The sequence below is a fragment of the Trichosurus vulpecula genome, chromosome 6 (genome assembly GCF_011100635.1).
Source record: "Trichosurus vulpecula isolate mTriVul1 chromosome 6, mTriVul1.pri, whole genome shotgun sequence".
Lineage (NCBI taxonomy): Eukaryota > Metazoa > Chordata > Mammalia > Diprotodontia > Phalangeridae > Trichosurus > Trichosurus vulpecula.
Window position 1 is genome coordinate 51187167 of NC_050578.1, and position 22086 is coordinate 51209252.

General features: G+C 38.6%; 1 protein-coding gene across 1 annotated transcript in view; it reads left to right on the forward strand.

Moving 5' to 3' along the window:
* TBCK (TBC1 domain containing kinase) overlaps positions 1-22086 on the forward strand; it is a 267622-nt gene that overhangs the window by 171608 nt on the left and 73928 nt on the right. The window contains exon 23 of the mRNA XM_036764745.1: positions 17404-17579. Coding sequence (XP_036620640.1) covers positions 17404-17579 — 176 coding nt within the window. The remainder of the gene's footprint in view (positions 1-17403; positions 17580-22086) is intronic.

Sequence of the window (22086 nt, forward strand, 5' to 3'; positions counted from 1 at the left end):
GGAAAAAATAACAGATCCCTGAAATGCCAGTGAACTTGTTGCTGATCTCCAGCAAAATTAAAGGACAGGAGTTTGTGAGCATTTAGAAGAGAATACAGTATTCACTAACAACCAGTCATGCCAAAATAATCTGATTTCCATTTTTTGAAAAGGTTTTTTGAGCAAAACAATATAGATGAGGCCTAGAAGGGATGCTAGCCAAATTTGCATAGAGTGATAGTTGACCACATAAACAACAGAATCACTATTTAAAATTTTCTCAGCAGGCTGGATAGATCAAAACCAGCAAGAGTGTACTTGGGAATGGGAATGTAATAATATAAAATTCCATATTTAGATATTTTAAAAGTTACACAGGTATAGGATAGTAGAGAGCTGGCATATGGGATTTTACTTAACCATAAGTTTAATAAAAGCCAAGTATCATAATAAAAGTCTATTTAAAAAAAAAAAACCTAGTATAATCTTAAGCCACAGTAGTGGAGCAGTAAAGATCAGATTGCACATACAGATGTGACCATGTCATTCCTTTACTCAGTAAACTCTAATAGTTCCCTCATCCCACATACCTGTGAGAAGTGAATATTTCTTTCTTATATTTAATAACTAATTATGTATTAGGATCAAGCTTTCCCCCAGAAATCAATTAGTGTGGGAAATCTCTCTTAGAGATTTACGCAGGCCATGATCTAATCAAGACCAAAAAAGAAATTCTAAGTTTAGACTAATGGGTGTGTTCCTGCTCATTGTGTCTGCTCTGACAGATCAGGGAAAAATGTTGATTCTCCCTATTATCAAGACAGATAATATGGAAATTAATGTCTCTTTGCCCAAGATTTAAGCAACCTAAGTCATATACCCTAAGATAGCCCACCTCCCATTTGATTAACCAGTCAGAGGTGATTAGGCATCCCTCAGGAACATCTCCTCTTCAAAGGGCATATAAATTGTGAACCCACCGCCATTAGAGGTGTTTGGTCTAAGACAAATGACCATCCTTCTATTGATAACTTGCTGGCCTTATTAATAAAATAAATTACCCAGAAACTATGTCTCTCAAACTTTTTAATTGTCACAGACGTAATCATCTGCCAGATTCTGTCCTTTCTGACTCCACAGAATTTCTGACTTCTTGGTCCCCTTCCCTTCCGTCTTTGTTCTTTGGAATTGAGGTTAATAAATATGGAAACTGAAACGTAAAAGTGATTTAGGTGATTTGCCCAAGTTCTCAGTCTGTGAGAGACTTGAAAATGAAAGCATCAGTCAACAAACACTTCTCATGGACCTACCATGTGCTCGATACTGTGCTAGACAATGACGATACAAAGACAAAAAAAAAAAAAAAAAAAGATGAACAACTCAGACCTCAAGGAACTTAATTCTGTCATACTTAACACCTTTTGTGCTATGGCCAATACCTTCTCTCAGTATGTCCAAAAATTGCACTGGAACCATAAATCATAGTTTAGCATGATAGAGGCTTCTCACTGTTTTTTAAAAGGGTGATTTGAAATTATGCATATTTAATTATATTAATCTTCACTCTGCATAACAGCGATAAGCAACCTGATGGCTTTCTGCCTTCCTGTTGATGAATGATTCTTCAATTGTATTGTCTTTACAGATCCCCTAGAATATGAATGCCTAGAATGACTCTCCCCAAGCCATTATTTTCAAAATACATTTAGTGTCATAAAAGACCAGTGGGTGCATACAGGTAGATTAAAGGGTTGCAAACCACTTTTACAGTTTAAAAGCTGACATAAATTAGAGGTGTCTAACATAACACCCAGGAGCCAGTGCCTCAGGCTACACTTCAGAGTGGGTGCATGACCCAAATGTAATTGGGAAATATGTAACAAAAATACATAAAAATACAATAGAACATAAATAATGTTAATATGTAGTTTTCTAAGTCAATAAGCTGCCCAGAGTAGCACCCTTTTTCTAGCTGAGTTTGACACCATTGATGTAAACCATTTAAATGTTACTATGACTGTTTATGTCATCATAGTTGGGTATCTTATTTATATACGTATGTATATATTATATACATATAGATACAAATATATGTATGGGATATATTGTGTTATAACATAAATTAGATATATGTAAATATAATAAAAATAAGTTTAATATATATTTTTTTAAATTTTATATACTTAAATAATATATCCTAATAATCTATCTCTTCCCCAGACCAGTACAAACACAATGTGTTTGTTTTAAACTAGAGAACAAAAAAGAAAAAACCTTCTGGACAAAGAAGTCTTTAAAATTTTCTATTTGCTTTCTAAACTTTTCCCTACTATTGAACTCTTATAAAAATGCTGTAGTATCATAGTGCCATGGTTATTGAATTATTAAAACAGTTGAGGAAAAAAAGTATTAGTATATTTAGTTGAAAGGTTTTCTCATTCTGTGTCAGAGGGGAACGTAAGTCTCGTTTTCATAGGTAAAAGTCAAGTGACTGGTTAGTCTTGGAAAGGAAGCACTCTTATGCCAAATTGTCCAATATGTCTGCTGAAATTCTGCTAAAGCAAAGACATTCAAAAACAGATTTCTCTGGTAACTTACCAGCGGAAGAGCAGCTTTAAATGAAATAAATTTATATTTTCATTATTTAAGAGCCTTATTTTTCTTTGCTGCCCATGAAAACGCAGGTGTTGTTAATTATAGTCATTATTTTTGATGAGTATTGTCAAGTCAGCTGTATCACACTAGCTTGCAATTTTCTAGTTGGGAGATTTAGTCTAGGTCTGGCATAGGTCTTTGTATTTTGGTGCCTGTATTATAAAGCCTCTTCTGTTCATGAGAAATAAGATAATCCAATTTTGAATCAGGTTTCAAATATAGTATAAAAAAATAAATGAGAGAATCATGCCTTTTTCCATGAGATGGATATTATAGTTAAAGGTAAAAAACATTTCCAAGTTTCATTTCACTCAATAAGAAATCGTACTTTTTCCAAATTTATTATTAACAGCTGTTCTTAAGACAGTCAGTCCACAGATATTTATTAAGCCTTTATTATGTGCCAGACCTTGTGCCGAGTACTGAGGATATGAAGGAGCTCACATTCTGATCGGAGAGGCAAAATGCAAATAACTATGCGTATGCAAGATATATTGTTGTTCAGTCGTGTTCAGTTCTTTGCGACTCCACTTTGGGGGTTTTCTTGGTAAAAAATACTGGAGTGCTTTGCCATTTCCTTCTCTAGCTCATTGTACAGATGAGGAACTGAGGCTAATAGGGTTAAGTGACTTGCCCAGGATCACACAGTAAGTGTCTGAAGCCAGATTTGAATTCATAAAGTCTTCCTGACTCCAAGCCCAGTACTCTATCCACTGTGCCACCTGACTGCTCTGCAAGATATATACGTAGTGTAATGGAAGGTAATCTCAGATGGGAAGACAATAGCAATAGGGAAAATCAGAAAAGATCTCCTGAAAAAGGTGGGTGTTGAGCTGTCTTGAAGAAGTTTGTTGTTATTTGAGTTTGGTGTTGCGGTTTCTACAAGGCCTCCAGTTCTCCAGAGAGCCAGGAGAGAGTTGGTGATGCAACATTAGATTTCAGAAGACTGTCTGAGCCTGTTAGCCCTTCCTCAATCAGGCAGTCAACAAAATTGTATTTTATGTAAGGGACTATAGTGTATTCAAAGAGCAATATGATGAGGAGCTAGCCACCTCGTTGGGAAGTAAAGATGTGCTAAAAAGATGAGTGGAAGAGGGAGAGGTAACTTTGGGCTGTAGAAAGGAGAGGTTTCACGGAGGACATGACACTTAAGATGTGTTTTGAAGGATGGAGGTATTCACTGCTGCCATATTTCCAGCAAGTTTTTAGAGATAGAAAAAGATTATTTGTGAAAAGATTGCCACTATCTTCCTATGGAGAAGTGCTAAACAATAAACAAATTGTGTCTAAACTTAATAAAAGAAATAACACTGGCAGTATCTAGTGTGGTGTTCTGCTCATAAAAATTAAGTCAAGTCAGTAAGCATTTATTAAGCACCTACTGTGTTCCAGGCACTGTACTGGTAATGCAAAAAAAAAAAAATCCCTTCTCTCAAGGAGCTCACAAAATCTAAGAGACTATACAAACAACTATATGTAAACAGGATAAATGGGAGATATTCTCAAGGAAAGCACTCACAATAAGAGAGATTAAAAATGGCTTCTTGCAGGAAGTGGCATTTAAGTTAGGAATTCCAGAGGCAGAGGTAAGGAGAGACAGAATTCCGGGCATGGGAGATAGCCAGTGAAAATGCATGGAGTATCATGTTCACAAAAACAGTCACTGGTTCATAGAGTACATGGAGAGAGGTAAGATATAAGAAAACTGGAATGGTAGGAAGGGACCAGGTTATAAAGGGCTTTAAAAGCCAGACAGAGGATTTGATATTTGATCCTGAAGGCACTTGGGAGCTACTGCTAACATTAGGCAGTCAATTTTGGTTGAATGGATCCATAATGAATGAATGTGGTCCAACTAAGACTTTGACCATGAATCTGGATTAAAGTGCTAATAACCTTCAAAAGTTTCATGAAGCTGAGAGTCTGTGATGGTTTCTGGCTTTCCTTTATACACTTAGTAAGATCCTCTTGGCCAAATCAAGGAAGAACACTTCCTAATGATCTAGAAACAAGCTAATTAAGAGCTAATCCTACAAAATATTTTTCAGATGTCTTTCTTTTGAATTATTATCGAGCACTTCTCATTCTTTGATCTTTCTGGGCATACTGAGAAGCCATAAGGGAGATCAGGATTTCCTCGAAAAATACAGTCTTCCTGGTATGTGTAGCACTTTTCTCATGACCTGTTCCTTCATACACTGCTGCCCTTGATCATAACCCCCTGTGTTAGGTAAGCTTTTCATGGCTGGGAGAAACTATTCTTGATTTTACATTTGTGCTCATGTGGCTCTCAGGCCTTTCTTTACTTTTAAAGTGGTGTTTTCTTGGCTTCTTCCTCCCACCCCCCCAGCTTCTATTCCTACTGTTTATGAGATGAGATCTTATTATTTGAAGATGATATTTTAAACAATGATTTTGTATATGGCATGATATCAGCTAGGTGGCATATTTGGAGTGCAGGCCCTGGAGTCAGATCCGAGTTCAAATCCAGTTTCAGACACTTACTAGCTGTGTGACCTTGGGCAAGTCACTTAATCCTGTTTGTCTCTGTTTCCTCATCTGTAAAATGAGCTAGAGAAGGAAATGGGAAATTACTCCAGTATCTTTACCAAGAAAACCTCAAATGGGGCCATGAAGAATCGGACACAACTCATTGACCAAAAATAAAAAATAATACATACACACACACACGCGCGCGCGCGCACACCAGTAGGGTGTTTTGGATACAAATCCTCGTGATTTTTCCCTGTCTATTGATTAAAATCCCTAATTGCAAGTTTTGGTCTCTGCCACAAACTTTCACTCCGAGTTTTTGTCTAGAATAAGACACATAGGACTGATCTATACTCAAGAAGCAAAAAATTCAGGATTATTGCCGCATACGCAGCAAGAATAGAAAAGGGAAATGGAAACCCCTCTGGTACTCATTTCCATCCTAATTCATATAGTCATAAAACTCCATGATTTTCATGTGTTCTTTCCAGGAAATGGCCTCTAGAGACTGTTGTCACCCATATGAAGTAGCTGACATGGCTAAGAAATTGTTTCAACAATCCGGCTAGAAGCTTCTGTGGGGGTGCAAGATCCACCCACAGCCAGCACCCAGAAAGCTGCCAACACACTGCAAAAGCACAGGTTCTTTTGATCTGCTTAACTAAGGAAAGCTACATGAAGGGGTTGACAAGCTTACTTTAATTCAGCATACAAATATCATTCACTTAGTTCAGGGGAAAAGACCAGCACACTGAACTTCAGAATAAAATACAAACAAATTACAAACATCAACAGACAGACCTTATCTGATTCAAATCCCAGTACATAATTACCAGAGTTCAACAAAGTCTCAGCATCTGGGTTTACCAGCTGGAGGTCTCCTTAGCTACAGCTGCCCGGAGTCTCTGCATCAGCACCAGCACCATCACAAGTGAGAGCCCTCGCACAAATGGCCCTGTCCTCTCTTGTTATAGGGCTTCAGACATCATGAAACGTCATCTGAATGACCAGAACTTAGGCTGCTATGATTGGCTCTTGAGTTAGCCCCTCCCCTCAGGACCCTGGGAGGTTCACATCCACATAGGTTAGGTTAACACCCAATAGGGGTTAGAGCCTGGGGCTTAGCACTTAGTAAGACTCAAGACAGCATGGCTCTGGAGTTAGCACCTCCCCTTAGCCAGCCCCACCTTGGGCCCCACCCCAGTCACCAATCCACACCCACATAGGTTCCACACCTAATAGGGGTTTAGGCCTGGGGCTTAGCACCTAGTAAGGCTCAATGAAATACACTGAATTACTGAAAGGAAACAAAGGTCAAACTCTTCAAGGGCACTTGGTCAACTAAGTGTTAAGAGCCCATTTTGCTTACCAACACAGAGATTAACCTGGAAATACTTATAGATTATGTAGTTTAATAAGCTTTATAGAATATGTATTTCAGAATGGCCCAGGCTAGAAGGGTCTCTGTTATTCAGTCATCTCAGGAATGTCTGACTCTCTGTGACCCCATTTGGGGTTTTGTTGGCAAAGATACTGGAGCAGTTTGCCATTTCCTTCTCCAGCTTATTTTACGATGAGGAAACCGAGGCAACCAGGATTGAGTGACTTGGCCAGGGTCACACAGCTAGTAAGTGTCAGAGACTAAATTTGAAGTCATGATGACGGGTCTTCTGACTGTAGGCCCAGCCCTGTATCCACCACCTTGCTGCCGTCTAATAGGTTTTTACAGAGCATGACCCAAGCCAGAAGGATCTTTTAAGTATTAGCTAAATAAGCCAGAGGTGTTTTGAAGGTTTTAGATCACTCCAACTTACGATTATTTTACAGGTTTGCTGTCTCTCCTCCATGTCTTCCCTTTTACTTTTCACTGAGTCCCTCTTTGCTCCTCCTAATTTGTGGTTTCTAATTTGCCACGAGCTAGTAAAGCAGATAATTGAGCTCATTAAAACTGTGTCTAAATAGTTGTTCGTACTTTTTGATACAGAGATCCCACGACTGTTGTTGTATCCTGAGGATGTTATTAACAGCTGGGAAAAACCCATATGTATGGAAATGTTCATGGCAGAGTATTTGTGATTACAAAAAGCTAGAAACTCAGTTTAATTCAGCCAGCTTCTTATGAGTCAGGTACTATGCTGGAAGACGCTGGAGATACAGAGACAAAAGTGAAACAGCCCCTGGCCTCAAAGGGCTTACATGCCCAATAGATAACGGCTGATCAGTCATGGCATGTGAATATGATAAAATATCACTGTGGCAAAGGCAGCTGGGTGGCCCAATAGATAGAGCACTGGAACTTGAGTCAGGAAGACTTGGGTTCAAATGTGGCCTCAGACACTTACTAGCAGTGTGACCTTGGGCAAGTCATTTAACCTCTGTTTGCCTGAGTTTCCCCAGCTGTAAAATGGGTACAGTAGCACCTACCTCCCAAGGTTGTTGTGAGATAATTATAAATGAGATAATTGTAAAGCACTTAGCACATAGTAGGAGTTATATTATTGTTAGCTATCATCTTTATCATTATTGTTATTATTAACATCATCACTATCACCATCATCCTCATCCTCCTCCTCCTCTTCAGTTATTATTAGCAAAGCTGGAAGGTGAACCCAGGCTTACTGTTGCTCAATCTGGTGCCCTTTTTAATTACTCTAACCAAATGAAATAATAAATGAAAATATTTGTGGAAATGAGATGATGTGTGTAAAGCCCTCTCTAAATGCCAGATGTTGCTGTTGTGGTTTACAAATGAAGTTGTCTTTTTTTTTTTTGGTTCTGATCCCTGGAGGCCAGCTGCCCTTTTTTAGGACTATATCCTATTCCACTGTCAATGAGTGCTCACCTTTTGATGAGCCCTGGGGAATACTAAAACCAATCCCATTTAGCAGTTGTCAGGACCAATAGATCAGTGACACTGGTTTTTTTTTTTTTCTACTGGCTCTTTTGCAGCCCTGTCAACAGCAACATGTTACAAAGTTAGGGGACTTGGTTTTCACTGGCCCTTTTCAGTTAAAGCAACAAATTTTTTCAGTGTCTGTAACCACGAAGAATAGCTTTGTTGTAGGGCAGGGTTAAGGTTAATGCGCTGGAAAGTTAGTGGATTTACCTCTTTGAAATATCAATATCAAATTCCCGTTGTTTCCAGTTGAATGGAGTGTTGTTGCCTCCGATTATGCAGAGGAATTTGACTTGATTATCTTGTGTGGACACATGAGGAAGGTGCACTTTAGACATGAATACCTGAGGGTTCCCACTTTCCTCTTAAAAGCATGGTGCAGAATTTTCCTAGGTTGGTGTTTGAGCTCCTCTTTTTGTTAAAAAATAAATTGGGAAACAACATAGGCTATTAGGAAAACCACCAGATTGGAGTCAGAAGATTTCTGTCCAAGTTTACATTCAGACATTTACTAGCTATGTGACACTGGGAAAGATAATCTATGAAGCATCTCTAAAATGGGAATAATAATTCTTGTAGAGAAAGAGATCATGGTGTAGTAGGAAAAACCCAAGATTCAGAGTCATACGTATATGAGCTTTGGTCCTATTTCTGCCACTTATTACCTTTGTGTCCTTGGGCAAGACCTTTCACTTCTCTGAGACCCCATTTCTTCATCTGTAAATTAAGGAGGTTGAATGAGATGTCCTATAAGGCCCCTTACAACTCCTAATCTATCACCTAGGACCTCTGCAGCTCTTTTCTTTGGATCACATTTGTGGTAACGAGATTGGATCTATTTGTCCAGCCATGAAAATCCAGCTCCCTCACTGCCACTCACTCCTAAAAATGGCCAGTGAGTAAATATTTGATTGGACAGCTATGAGATAACATGCTCAACTGGGCCGGAACACCCTACTTAGTGGAGAAGGTCCAACTACATGCAAACTGGGGAAGTGACTTTGAGGAATTGTCTTGGAGCCTACCAGAAACTACAGATGTCCCTCACGTGCTCTCAGCAAAGCTCTCTTTGCATAAGCATTCACCCCAGTGGTGTTTATGCTGCCCCAAGTCTGTAGGCACCCATCCCAAGGGCCATCTCAGCCCTTACATATTCTAATGGTTGATGTATTGCGTCCCATCCCTGCATTTTGAAAAGAAAATATATTACTAGCCCCCTCCCGCCATCGCTCCTCTCCGTAGAGTACCCCAGGATAGGTGACAGATTAAAATATTAATATAAATATAAAATATGCATTAATATATAATATAATATAATTATTAATGTAATGGTATAAATATGAAATATTAATATAAAAATAATGTTGCTATTAATAATAATATTAAGGGCATGTTCAATAGCATTGATTAATTATATTACTATTAATAATTATTATTGTGATGTTTCACCTGACTTTATTATTTATAATAATTTGCAATTGTTGTAAATAATAATAGCTACTATTTATATAACACTTTAAGGTTAACTTATTTGATCCTCACAACCACCCTGGGAGATAGGTACTGTTATTACCACCATTTTACAGATGAGGAAACTGAGGAACAGAGAAGTTCAATGACTTGCCGAGGGGTCACCCAGCTAGACATCATCTGAGGCAGGATTCAAACCAGTCTTCCTGATCCTGTCCTCCCTCCACTCTCTTCACTGGGCCACCTGTGCCTACCATGTGTAGTCCACCGTGCCACTCACCTTAGGAAACAGAAAGTTTAGCCAGAACATGATCCCTGCCCTCATGGCTCTTATAATCAGAGAAGAACACTGTGACACATCTATGAATAGCTATAATATATAATATGATATGATGTAATATAATGTAATATAATATAAGGAGTCTCCGGACCATGGTGGAGTTACGACCCCAGAGGAGAGTCTTTAATCTCAACATATATTTCTAGAACAGTAAAAGGAATACCTCGAAAATAAAAATTTTAAATTGTTCAAAGAAATGAGCAAATCAAAAAACCTCAAGATAATGGAGGGAAGAAAACAAAACAAACACCAACACAGGCCATCCCTATTCAACATGGAACAACAATCACCAGAACAAGGAAATGAAAAGCCCCTAGAAACCACCACTTAACCACCACTTAATCGCATTGCCAGGTGATGAGACTTGGAAAAGGAATTAATCTGTTATGGGGAAAGATGGTAGATTGTGAGTAGTAGAGCTTTGTAAAAGGGTCAGAAGCAATGGAGAAACAGTTTTGCACAAAGCTTGGTATGAGAACTAATTAAAATAGCCCATTCCAAGAACATTTCGAAATGAATCTGGAAAGAACAGATTAAAAAAAAAGACAAATAAATAAACAAACTCAAAGATAATGTCAGCATTTCTGTGACAGCCTTTTTGTGTGTGTGTTGATGAAGCATATTTTATATTTTGGCTGTGTCATAAACCCCTGATGGGCTGCATGAGGGAGTGGAAATAATACTAAGGAAAACAAAAACATCAGAGGTTGATGTTTAAGGTGTATTTTGAGGGCATCCAAGGACCTGAAAGAGGTTGGCAGACTATTAGAATAGTCTCGCCCAGAAGATTGTAACCTAGGCACTCTGAAGTTTGTCTTTTAAAAAAAAATTTTGTTAACTGCATTTTATTATAAATTTGATTTCCTTTGTCCTATTTATGTTATGTATTTGAAAGTGTTATTGTAAAAAAGAGTCCATCCATTGGCTTTACCAGACTGCCAAAGGAGTCCATGATAATAAGAAAGGTCAAGAACCTCTGAACTGACCTGAGAACTTTCACTAGTCGGTTGTAGAAGGAACAGAATATACTTCCCTTTGGTTAGACTTTGGGGACTTGGGCCTCTAATTATTCCCAGTGTAATGTAGTGGGAAAGGAACTGAGGAAACTGGATTCAACCACTACTAGGTCTGTATCCCAAAGATACAAAAAAACAAAAAGGAAAAGGACCTCTATGTATAAAAATATTTATAGCAGCCTTTTTAGTGGTGGCAAAGAATTGAAAATTGAGGGTATGTCCATCAATTGGGGAATGGCTGAACAGGCTGTAGTGATTGTGATGGAACACTGTTGTCTATAAGCTGTGAGCACGATGCTCTTAGAAAAACCTGGAAAGACAAGAACTGATGAAAAGTGAAATGAGCAGAACCAAGGGAACATTGTGTACAGTAACAGCAATACTGTAGGATCATCTACTGTGAATGACTTAGCTATTCTCAGCAATACAATGATCCAAGACAGTCTAAAGGACTTAAGATGAAAAAATGCTATCCATCTCCAGAGAAGTGATGGAGTCTGAATGCAGATCAAGGCATACATTTTCTTCCCTTTTTTATTTTTCCTGGTTTTTTTTGGTCTGTGTTTTCTTTTTCACAATATGACTAAAGTGGAAATATGTTTTGTATGACTGAACATGTATAACATATCAAATTGCTTGCCTTCTCAATAAGGCAGGGAGGGAAAGAATTTAAAATTCAAAAATTTTTAAAAACAAATGTTAAAAACTATTTTTTATATGTAATTGGGAAAAAATAAAATATCATTTTTTTAACAAAAGGAAACTGGATTCAAGTCCTGGCTCAGACTCCTAATAGTTTTATGACCACAGGAAAGTCACATAATCTCCCTGAGGTTCAGTTTATAAAATGGGAATAATATTTACATAACCGTATATACTTTTTGCAGAAAACATACAAGAGTTAACATTTCCCTCTAAATTTGAGGTGCATAATAATCCCTAAAAACCCTAAACATGAAAGACAACAAAGTCTTAAATGCAAGTGGCACTATTTAATTTGCTTACAGTTAATCCTTCTAGTCATTCTGCTAGCTCTCTCCCTCCCTCCCACATATGAAGCTTCCCTTAAAGGATTCTATTGTTCATTCCAGAAATCTCCGAAGGAAGGAAGGCATCGGCTTTGGAATTGATTACCCAGTGACCCCGAGTGTCAGCATTCCTTGTTAAAGAAAGATGAGAATATTAACGAAGATTGAGTTAGTGGACTTGGACCTGGATGCTTAGAGACCAGTGTCATTATTAGCGTTCTAATCTTGCCCCTGCTTTACAGCGATACTATGGTAGAAAAAAAGGAAGAGATGCATAAATGTGACTTATTCTGTAGGATTTGAATGAGACAACGAGGTATACTTTTCCATATAATTATGAACAGATGACAGTAACAAAGAACTCCTCACCACATCACAAATCATGTTAAAAACAGCATTGTTTTTACTAATTCATTGCCTGTTTTTTTTTTCATTCTGGTCATATTTGTCTTTAAATAAAGTTGTTATGCTTTTTGGAGTAGAGACGGGGAAGAGTTAGTCAAAACTCATTCTAGTTTTCCTGTCACATCACAGTTATCTCTGGATATCTATTCCCTTCTGACTCCCACCAATGAGTCCTTCTTTGTAAAAAAGAAAGGAAAAAAAGAAACAGCTAAGTAGAACCAGCCAATTCAGTGAGCACATTGACTGGCGTAGGCAGCATTCTACACCAACTCTACCAAAAAAAGGGAAGCGTGTTTTATGTTGACATTACTGTAGTCGTGTATATTGTTTTCTTGATTCTGCTTGCTTTTCTCTTCATTACTTCATAAAATTCTTTCCGTGTTTTTCTGAATTCTTCATAGGCATCATTTCTTATGGCATAACAGTATTCCATTACATTCCTGTGCCACAATTTGTTCAGCCATTCCCTAATCATGGGCACCCACTTTGTTTTCAATTTTTTTTCTGCCACAAAAAAAATGCTGCTTAGATACATTGGTACACCAAGGATTGTAGCCAGAATGGCCTTTGTTTTCTTTGAATGACTCAGTTTACCTCATTGAGCCTCTGGACACTGTGGCTTGCTCTTCCGGGGCAGGAGGCCCGGGGAGCATGCCGGGAAGCAGACAACTTCCTGTGTGATGAGTCATGGGGCTGGCTGAGGGGAGGTGTTAACCTCTACCCTAGGGGGAGGGGCCAACTCAAGAACCAATCAGCCCTGGTCATTCGGGCGGAGCTTGATGATGTCAAAAACCCTATAAGAGGGGAGAGGACAGCTTGAAGAGCTCTCTTTTTCTTTCCGGTTTGAGCCAGCGACAGTTACATCGTCAATTACAGAGGCAGTTACAGAGGCAGTTACGACAGTTACGTCAGTTACAGACACAGACACAGCTGAGGCAGGAGCTGCCAGTAGCAGAGCTGATCTACGGGAGGAAGCTGAACAAAGACTTCAGGCCAGTGGGTAATCTTATTACCATCGAGGGGGAAGCATGATTTTGCTTTACGCAATCATGCTTCTCTGTAGCCTCCTGGTTACTCTTGCAAGGCGTACTTATTGGGCCTGGAAGATTTTGATCAACATATCAAAATGGGGCTTCTGGTTCATGGGTTGGTTACTGTGGAGCCTAAATAAATGTTTTGATTCTTCTGCCTTCTACTTTGAGAGTTTCTTATATCCGGCGGTTCCGAACCTTTCAGACATGTTTATGATCCTCTTTGAGATTATAAACTCTGCCCTCCTGATACATTTGGCGTCACGAACAGGATCGCTAGGTATAAGATCTCTATTTAGAAGCAGAACAATTCCAGAGGAAGAGATGAATATCCCAGGATGGGAGGATCCATTTTATTCCTCCCTAGCAAAAGAATTGGCTAAAAAAGCTGGACCCTGTGAAAACTGGGAACCAAGGCTACGGAGAGGAGATCCTAGGGATTTGGAAAAGTGTTTACGAGAAGTTGGGATTCAGTCAGGGGCATCACTATCTAGGCAAAGCTGGATAGTGTTATCAGCCTACCGGCTAGTATACGAAAGATTGAGATTAAGTGAAAGACATGGGGGCACTCCTACCCCACAGGAAGAAGGGGAATCTCAGATAGCAGGAGACCAAACTGACTCAAATGAGAACTTTTCTATTAATGTGGCTAAGAGCAACAGGAGACCAAAAAAGCCCAGAGTGCATTTCAACCCAGCCCAGAAAGAGCCTGACTGCCTGCTTCGTCCTAGCCATGGTGGCAGAGGAAGTGAGTGGGGAGAGAATGAGACAATGTTAGGGGCTGAGGCACAAAACACTACTGGGGTTCAGGATGTGCCTCACACAGAGAATAGGAGATGGTTAAATGATCAGACAAGGGCTCGACCCATACAAAGGAGGAAGACAGAAACCCGAGGTGAAGATTCAGTTACAAGGGAAATTCAGGAAGATTTCTCACCGCAAGAGGTCACAGATATTTTGAGTAGATTCAGCCAAAGAATAGGAGAACCATTGATATCTTGGATGGTAAGACTCAGTGATCAAGGGGCCGGTGGAATATCAGTAGATGGGACAGACTGCATGAGATTCATAGGTATCAGCCATGATCCTCTAGTTCAACAAGCTTTTAGGGAACATCATCAGCAAGGAGATGGTGATAGCGGGACTACTCTGTTGGCATTAGCCGCTGTGGGATGCAATAAGAGATATGCTACTGATTCTATGTGGCCCACTGAGCACAGACCCTGGTATTCACTTAGAGATTGTATCATGAGACTAAAGGAGGAGGTAATGAAGACTGCCATTATGACAGGAACTGCAGACAAATATTACAATGATTCAATGGAACTGCCTCATAGGAATTTAATAATTAAGACAGCTCCCCCTGCTTATAAACAACTAATTTTGAATTTATTACTTGGAGAAGTAGGGAGCCGTCTTACAACAGTGATAAATAAGATTTTACAGTTACATGACTTAGGTGACTGGGGAAGGGATAGATCTCCTCGAGAGAGAAGGGTGAATAACCAGCAAACTTGGCGCCAAAGGAGAGTAACAAGGAAAGAAATGTTTACTGCTTTATTGAGAGCAGGAGTAGGTTTTGAAATGATAGATGGAATTCCAACCAATGAATTATACAGAATGTATAGAGGACTTGATAACACGAGAAATAGGGAAATAAGAACTGCTCCTGCAAGCCCACAAGCCACTCAGAGTGAAGGTGACCTTGTGTGATCAACGGATGAAAACTTGTACATTTGGGGAAAGGCTGGGAGGACAATCTTAGTCTCTATCTAGGGTGGGATCCTCTTGGCTTCCTCATTATGTTCCTTTTGAAAAGAAACATTTCCCACCTGAGTTTGGCTCTGATGTTGGATCTTTGCATAACTGAAATCTCAACCAAACTTGAGATGATTTTATTTGAAGAATTATAGTCCATACTTGTCTATTCTTTTTGTCCTTTGTTTTGGCTAACCTTGTTGCTAGTTTTGTTTCCTTCAGGCTTAAGCACCCTGCACTTTCCGGTGACTGCCTAAGCATGTAGCATTCTTGGAATTCCTGCCAGCTCGTTAAAGAAATGACCTCTGGAATGGGACTTTTTGGGGGCAGGGCCATCTCTACATCCAATTTCAGCATGAAGAAGCTATGGAAAATGAGACCTTCACCCCTCACCCCAAGATTTTGAGCCCCAATCGTTCAAGGGGGGTGGAAATGATGATAGTGTTCTGTTTACTTATTTTGTGTTATCCTTGCTGTGTTGTTTTATTGTTATGATATTATTGATCCTATGTAATGGATACAAGGATTTAGGGGTGGACATTTGAATTATTAATAATTATTTTGGGGATGATTGATTGAAGAGATTATCTTGCTGGGACCTAGGGGTGGATCGCATTTGAATCGTTAACCAATGTTTGGGAATGTCACTGAATGATATGTTTTGCTTTATAATGAATGATATGTTTTAGTTTCCTTTGTAATTGGATCACAATGTATGTTCTAGGATACATGGCTGATTAGATTATGTATCCTATAACAAGGGGTGGAGTGTAGCCAGAATGGCCTTTGTTTTCTTTGAATGACTCAGTTTACCTCATTGAGCCTCTGGACACTGTGGCTTGCTCTTCCGGGGCAGGAGGCCCGGGGAGCATGCCGGGAAGCAGACAACTTCCTGTGTGATGAGTCATGGGGCTGGCTGAGGGGAGGTGTTAACCTCTACCCTAGGGGGAGGGGCCAACTCAAGAACCAATCAGCCCTGGTCATTCGGGCGGAGCTTGATGATGTCAAAAACCCTATAAGAGGGGAGAGGACAGCTTGAAGAGCTCTCTTTTTCTTTCCGGTTTGAGCCAGCGACAGTTACATCGTCAATTACAGAGGCAGTTACAGAGGCAGTTACGACAGTTACGTCAGTTACAGACACAGACACAGCTGAGGCAGGAGCTGCCAGTAGCAGAGCTGATCTACGGGAGGAAGCTGAACAAAGACTTCAGGCCAGTGGGTAATCTTATTACCATCGAGGGGGAAGCATGATTTTGCTTTACGCAATCATGCTTCTCTGTAGCCTCCTGGTTACTCTTGCAAGGCGTACTTATTGGGCCTGGAAGATTTTGATCAACATATCAAAATGGGGCTTCTGGTTCATGGGTTGGTTACTGTGGAGCCTAAATAAATGTTTTGATTCTTCTGCCTTCTACTTTGAGAGTTTCTTATATCCGGCGGTTCCGAACCTTTCAGACATGTTTATGATCCTCTTTGAGATTATAAACTCTGCCCTCCTGATACAAGGATTCTCTCCCCAGTATTTTCTGTCATATGAACTCAGCAGTGAGACTGGGTATAGGCAGTCCAGTGACCTTTTGGGTATAGTTCCAAATTGTCTTCCAGAATGGTTGGACACATTCATGACTCTGCCCCCAGGTTTATATACGCCTTCCTTCCCATAGCCTCTCCAACATTGTCTACGTCTTTCATTGTCTCCATCGATTTGTTGAGCGTGTCATAAAACCTCATGGTTGCTACAAAGCATGTTTCTCTTATTACTAATTTAATAATGATAATGGCTAACATTTATATAGCTCTCACTGTGTGCCAGACACTGTGCCAAGTGCTTTACCGTTATTATCTCATCTGATCCTTGCAACAGCCACAGGAGGTAAGTGCTACCATTACCCTTATCCTTATTTTGCAAATGAAGTAACTGAGGCAAGCTCAGAGGTTCAGTGACTAGCCAAGGGTCGCACAGCTAGCGTGTTTCTGAGGCGAGATTTGAACTCAGTTTTTCCTGACTCCAGACCTGGTGCTCTATCCACTGTGCCACCTAGCTACCTAATGATGTGGAGCATTTTTTCATGTCAGTTGATTGTTCATAATTCTGTTGAAAACTTGTGTTCATAATTCTGTTGAAAACTTCATATCCTTTAACCGTTTATGCCTTTGGGGGCATGGTGCTTCATTATCAGAATTTTTTTTTAACAGCTTGCTTTGATGGACATATGTTACCTGTTGTTTTAAATGCTTGGAGAAGGTGGAGAAAGTTGGTGATTGTGGTTTGCTTGACTAAAAGTTGTAATTTCAGGTTTCTACATTTGTTTTATTTTCATCTACTATACAGAAATTGACATTGAGCGTTGTGTCCGTGAATCGATCAATTTGTTTTGCTGGACCCCCAAAAGTGCTACTTATAGACAACACGCGCAGCCTCCCAAACAATCTTCTGACAGCAATGGAGTGAGGAGTTCCACGCCTTATTTCTCAATTGACTCTCAGGATGCTCCCAAGACAGACTTGGTATGTCTCTGCATCTTAATTCATCTAATCACACATACAATTTGTTAACGTCACCATTTGTACACTTTATAACATAAACGTATTTTGCAAAGCACTTGCTTATATGATGAGGTCAATGTCCAGTGTATTTTCTGGCTGTTTCAACTGGGCATTTTTTTTTCCATTTAGAGCTGGAATAGACCTCTGAAGTTTAGTCCAACACCCTTGAGGAAACTGAGGCCCAGATTGGTAAAGTGACTTGCCCAGGGTTACTATTAGTAAGTAGCAGAACCAGGTTTTAAACTCAGGTTCTTTTGACTCCAAAACCAGCACTTTATGATAGCTTACTTGTAAAATAGTTTTAAAAGAGTGAATGGCCCCAAGGAGGATTAAGGAATATATCCGAACTGGAAATCTGTTCTTCTTTATGGTTACTTAACAAATAAACCAAAGTTTTAGAAAACAATGGAAGTCAAGATTTTCAATTTTTATGTTCATTTTAATTAAAAAGAAATACATTTTTCTATATAATAACTCTTTCAAGACTGTTATAATTCTTTATATCTTTTAAAATGTCTTAACCTGCTCAACATACTTTAAATAATTATTTTCTACAAAATCATCTTACAATTTGCCCACATAAAAAGATGCATATCTTGCCAAACTTATTAAGTTGAATGGAGTGACTTTGACTTTAGAAAGTAAACATACAGGAGGATTTTTAAAAACTATATTGAGGCGTTTTTCTCATTGTCCTTTAACATATATTGAAGACATTTGTAATTTCATGTATGTGTATATGTATGTATATATGTAATATATGCTATATATTATATATACCTACATGTATGTGTGTGTATGTATATATCTATCTTTATATTAATTCACTATTCAACCTCTACCTCTTCCTTGGGTTTCTTCACTTCACGTATATAAAAATAGTGAATTACATCTATGATTATACTTATCTTATTTACCTCTCCATCAGCAACAAATTTTATTAAATGCCACATAAACATGACCCTGATTTTGTTCAACAGACATAATCCCTTTTCTTTTTTTTTCTTTTTTAATAGTATTTTTTCCAATTATTTGTAAAGCTAGTTTTCAACATTCATTTTTGTAAAATTTTAAGTTCCAAATTTTTCTCCTTCCCTCCACCCTCCCCAAGACAGAAAGCAATCTGATATAGATTATACATTTATAATCATGTTAAACATATTTCCTCATTAGTCTTGTTATAAAATAAGAATCAGAACAAAAGGGAAAAACCACTAAAAAGAAAAAACAAAAAATTTTTAAAAAGTGAAAAAAGTATGCTTCGATCTGTATTCAGACGCTATAGTTCTCTCTCTGGATGTGGATGACATTTTCCAGCATGAGGCTTTTGGAATTGTCTTAGATCATTGTGTTTCTGAGAAGAGCTAAGTCTATCATAGTTAATCATTGCACAGTGTTGCTCTTGTTGCATACACTGTTCTCCTGGTTCTGCTCACTTCATTCAGCAACAGTTCATCTAAGTCTTTACAGGATTTTCAGAAATCTGCCTGCTCATCATTTCTTACAGAACAATAGTAGTCCATTACATTCCTATACCACAACTTGTTCAGCCATTCCCCAATTGATGAGCATCCTCTCAATTTCCAGTTCTTAGCTACCAAAAAAGGGCTGCTATAAATATTTTTGTACCTGTGGGTCTTTTTCCCATTTTTATGATCTCCTTGGGATACAGACCTAGTAGTGGTATTGCTGGATGAAAAGGTGATATGCATGGTTTTATAGCCCTTTGGGCATAGTTCCAAATTGCTTTCCAGAATGGTAGGATCAGTTCACAACTCCATGAACAATGCATTAGTGTTCCAATATTCCCACATCTTCTCCAACATTAATCATTTTCCTTTTCTGTCATATTAGCAAATCTGATACATGTGAGGTGGTACCTCAGAGTTGTTTTAATTTGTATTTTTCTAATCAATAGTGCATAATCCTTTTTCTTAGAACATGTTCTTAACCTGGGATCCAGAGATACCAAAAGGTGTATATGGATAAATTTCAGGAGCTCTATGAACTTCAATGGGGGGAAAAACCACATCTTTATTTTCATTAGCTTTTCCTTTCCTTGGTCATCATGTATTTTATTTTATACATTTAAAACATTATTGTGATAAGGAGTCCATAGGCATCATCAGGTTGCTAAAGGGGTCCTTGACAGATGCAGAAGAGGTTAAGAATTCCTAAAAACCTGGATCCTAAAATGAATAATATTCTTCTGAACATATTTATGAAAACATATGCTAATATAGCGCACCAAAGGCTAATAATGCTAAATCAAAATATGAGATACTAAATAAATATTTATAACATATTTGCATTGAAAATTTTTGTTTGGAAAGTTTGAATTGCTTTCTGCAAATGAGTTAATTTTAGGAAGCTATCTCTCTGTTACTGAAGGAAATTATTGCTTAAGTAAATGGATAGTTGTTTGGGAGAAGGAAGACAGAATGAAGGAGGTGAGAACATGACTGATACTTGGTAACTTAGAATGTGGGAATGATGGAAATCTATGAAAGCTTGGAAAAGCCAATTTATTAAACTTCAGAAAAGCTCCATTGTGCAGTTAAACGTAGTATATTCTTATTTAGGATCCTATGACAAATACAAAATGGCCACAGGCGATAACAAGATTACCATATTGATAACATCTCATATGTATATGGTACTTTGCAATCTACAAATCTCTCTCCTCACAAATGCCATAAGCACGGTACTGCGATTGTTGTTACCCTCATTTTGTCGGTGAGAAAACTGAAGTTTTGAGAGGTGAAGTGATTACAGTCACATATACTGTAATATGTCGAGTAGTACTGAATTCCGTACACTCTCTCAGAAAAAAAAATTCATCTGTTTTTAAATGTGGTTCACAGATTATAGCTGTCACACTGACATCACAAGTTATAGATGTTTTATAGTCTAATATTTTTAAATTGCAAAAGGCTTTGTGAGAATAAATGATATCTAAAGGCTCCTTCCCACTCTGAATCCATGATCCTGTAAAGACCCTGTATTTCCAAATCATTTATAATTGTAATCATATGGACCATAGAAGTAGGTCCCTTGTTATTGTTGGGTTCCTTCCCAGCATTGTGAGGTTTTGCTGCTGTTGTTAGGGCTCCAGTGTCAGTGATGGAGGACTATACATTGCAGAAACAGGGCCTCCCAACTTCTATTGCTTTCTAATCTGTTGGCTTCTGATCATAGAATCAGAGTCTTGGGGCTCGAAGGACCTTTAGAGGCCATCTAGTGTCGTCCCCCCCATCCCAATACATAATTTAGACTTGGATTTCAAATGACCTTTACTTTTTTGCTTTAGTGCTATTTTGATCCCAAAATTCTTAAAGAATGTGCCAGTAAAATTATTTCATCTGGTGCCAAGGCCTCCCTCATCCACTTTTTGCCTTAAACAGTGCAGTGATTTGCACATAGTAGACATTCAGAGCTTATACAAGGGATTCGTATGCCTTAGGCGACTGAAAATTATGTCGCCTTTGTTTCACTCTCTATTGCAGACTTTGAGCCTGTATTTTTGACGTTTGACATGACTTTTAACAAAATTAATAGCTATTTGCTTTAAGAATGAAATTTTCTGGTATTGAAATATGCTCATTTATAAAAGTAATATTAAGAGGTACCCTCTCTCCATCACACCCCGAGTGGCTGTTTACCTTGCCTATACAACCTAGGTCCTGCGCTGGGCCCAATATGGGTCTGTTGAATTGAACCGAACAATCTCAGTCTGAGTAGAAGATTGGGAGTACAATTTACTCATTGAGGAAAAATGCAAAAGAGGAATATAATTTTCGTGGATTAAACAAAAAGCTCTATTATCTATGAAAAAAGGCACATTGTGAAAAAAGGCACCCACTGTGATGAGTTATGGGAAGACACAGACAGGAATCCACCACCACATGGGAAGGCATGTGGGATCACAACCAGCATCACTAGAGGGAATACCCACATTGATGAGATCACAGATCTATTAGTTTGGGAGTTCAACTTATTACCCACCTATAAATATCTAACTCAGGCAGTACATGCTGCATGCATGTGTATGTGTGTGTGCGTGTGTGTGTGTGTGTTATACAAACATGTGTAAAGCACCATCCTAGGCACTCTAGGAATACAGAAGTCCTTAATGATGTTCAACAATTCAGCTGGAAATTCTGCTCTGAGTATGCTATTCTTGAAGCAAATGCGAAACACTTTATATTTCTGGGCTAGGTCAGCATTTATTAGGGCTAATTTTACATTCATGTTAGATTTAGCCAGAAAAGTGGGTAGAGTACTGAACCTGAAGTCAAGAACACTTGAGATTTGAGCTTTATACTTCCTAGCTATGAGGCCTTGGATAAGTCAGGTAATCTCTCTGCTTGCCTGTTTCCTCAACTGTAAAGTAGGAGTTACAATAGCCCCTACCTCCTAGGGTTGTTGTGAGGATCACATAAAATAATAATTGTAAAGTACTTAGCCC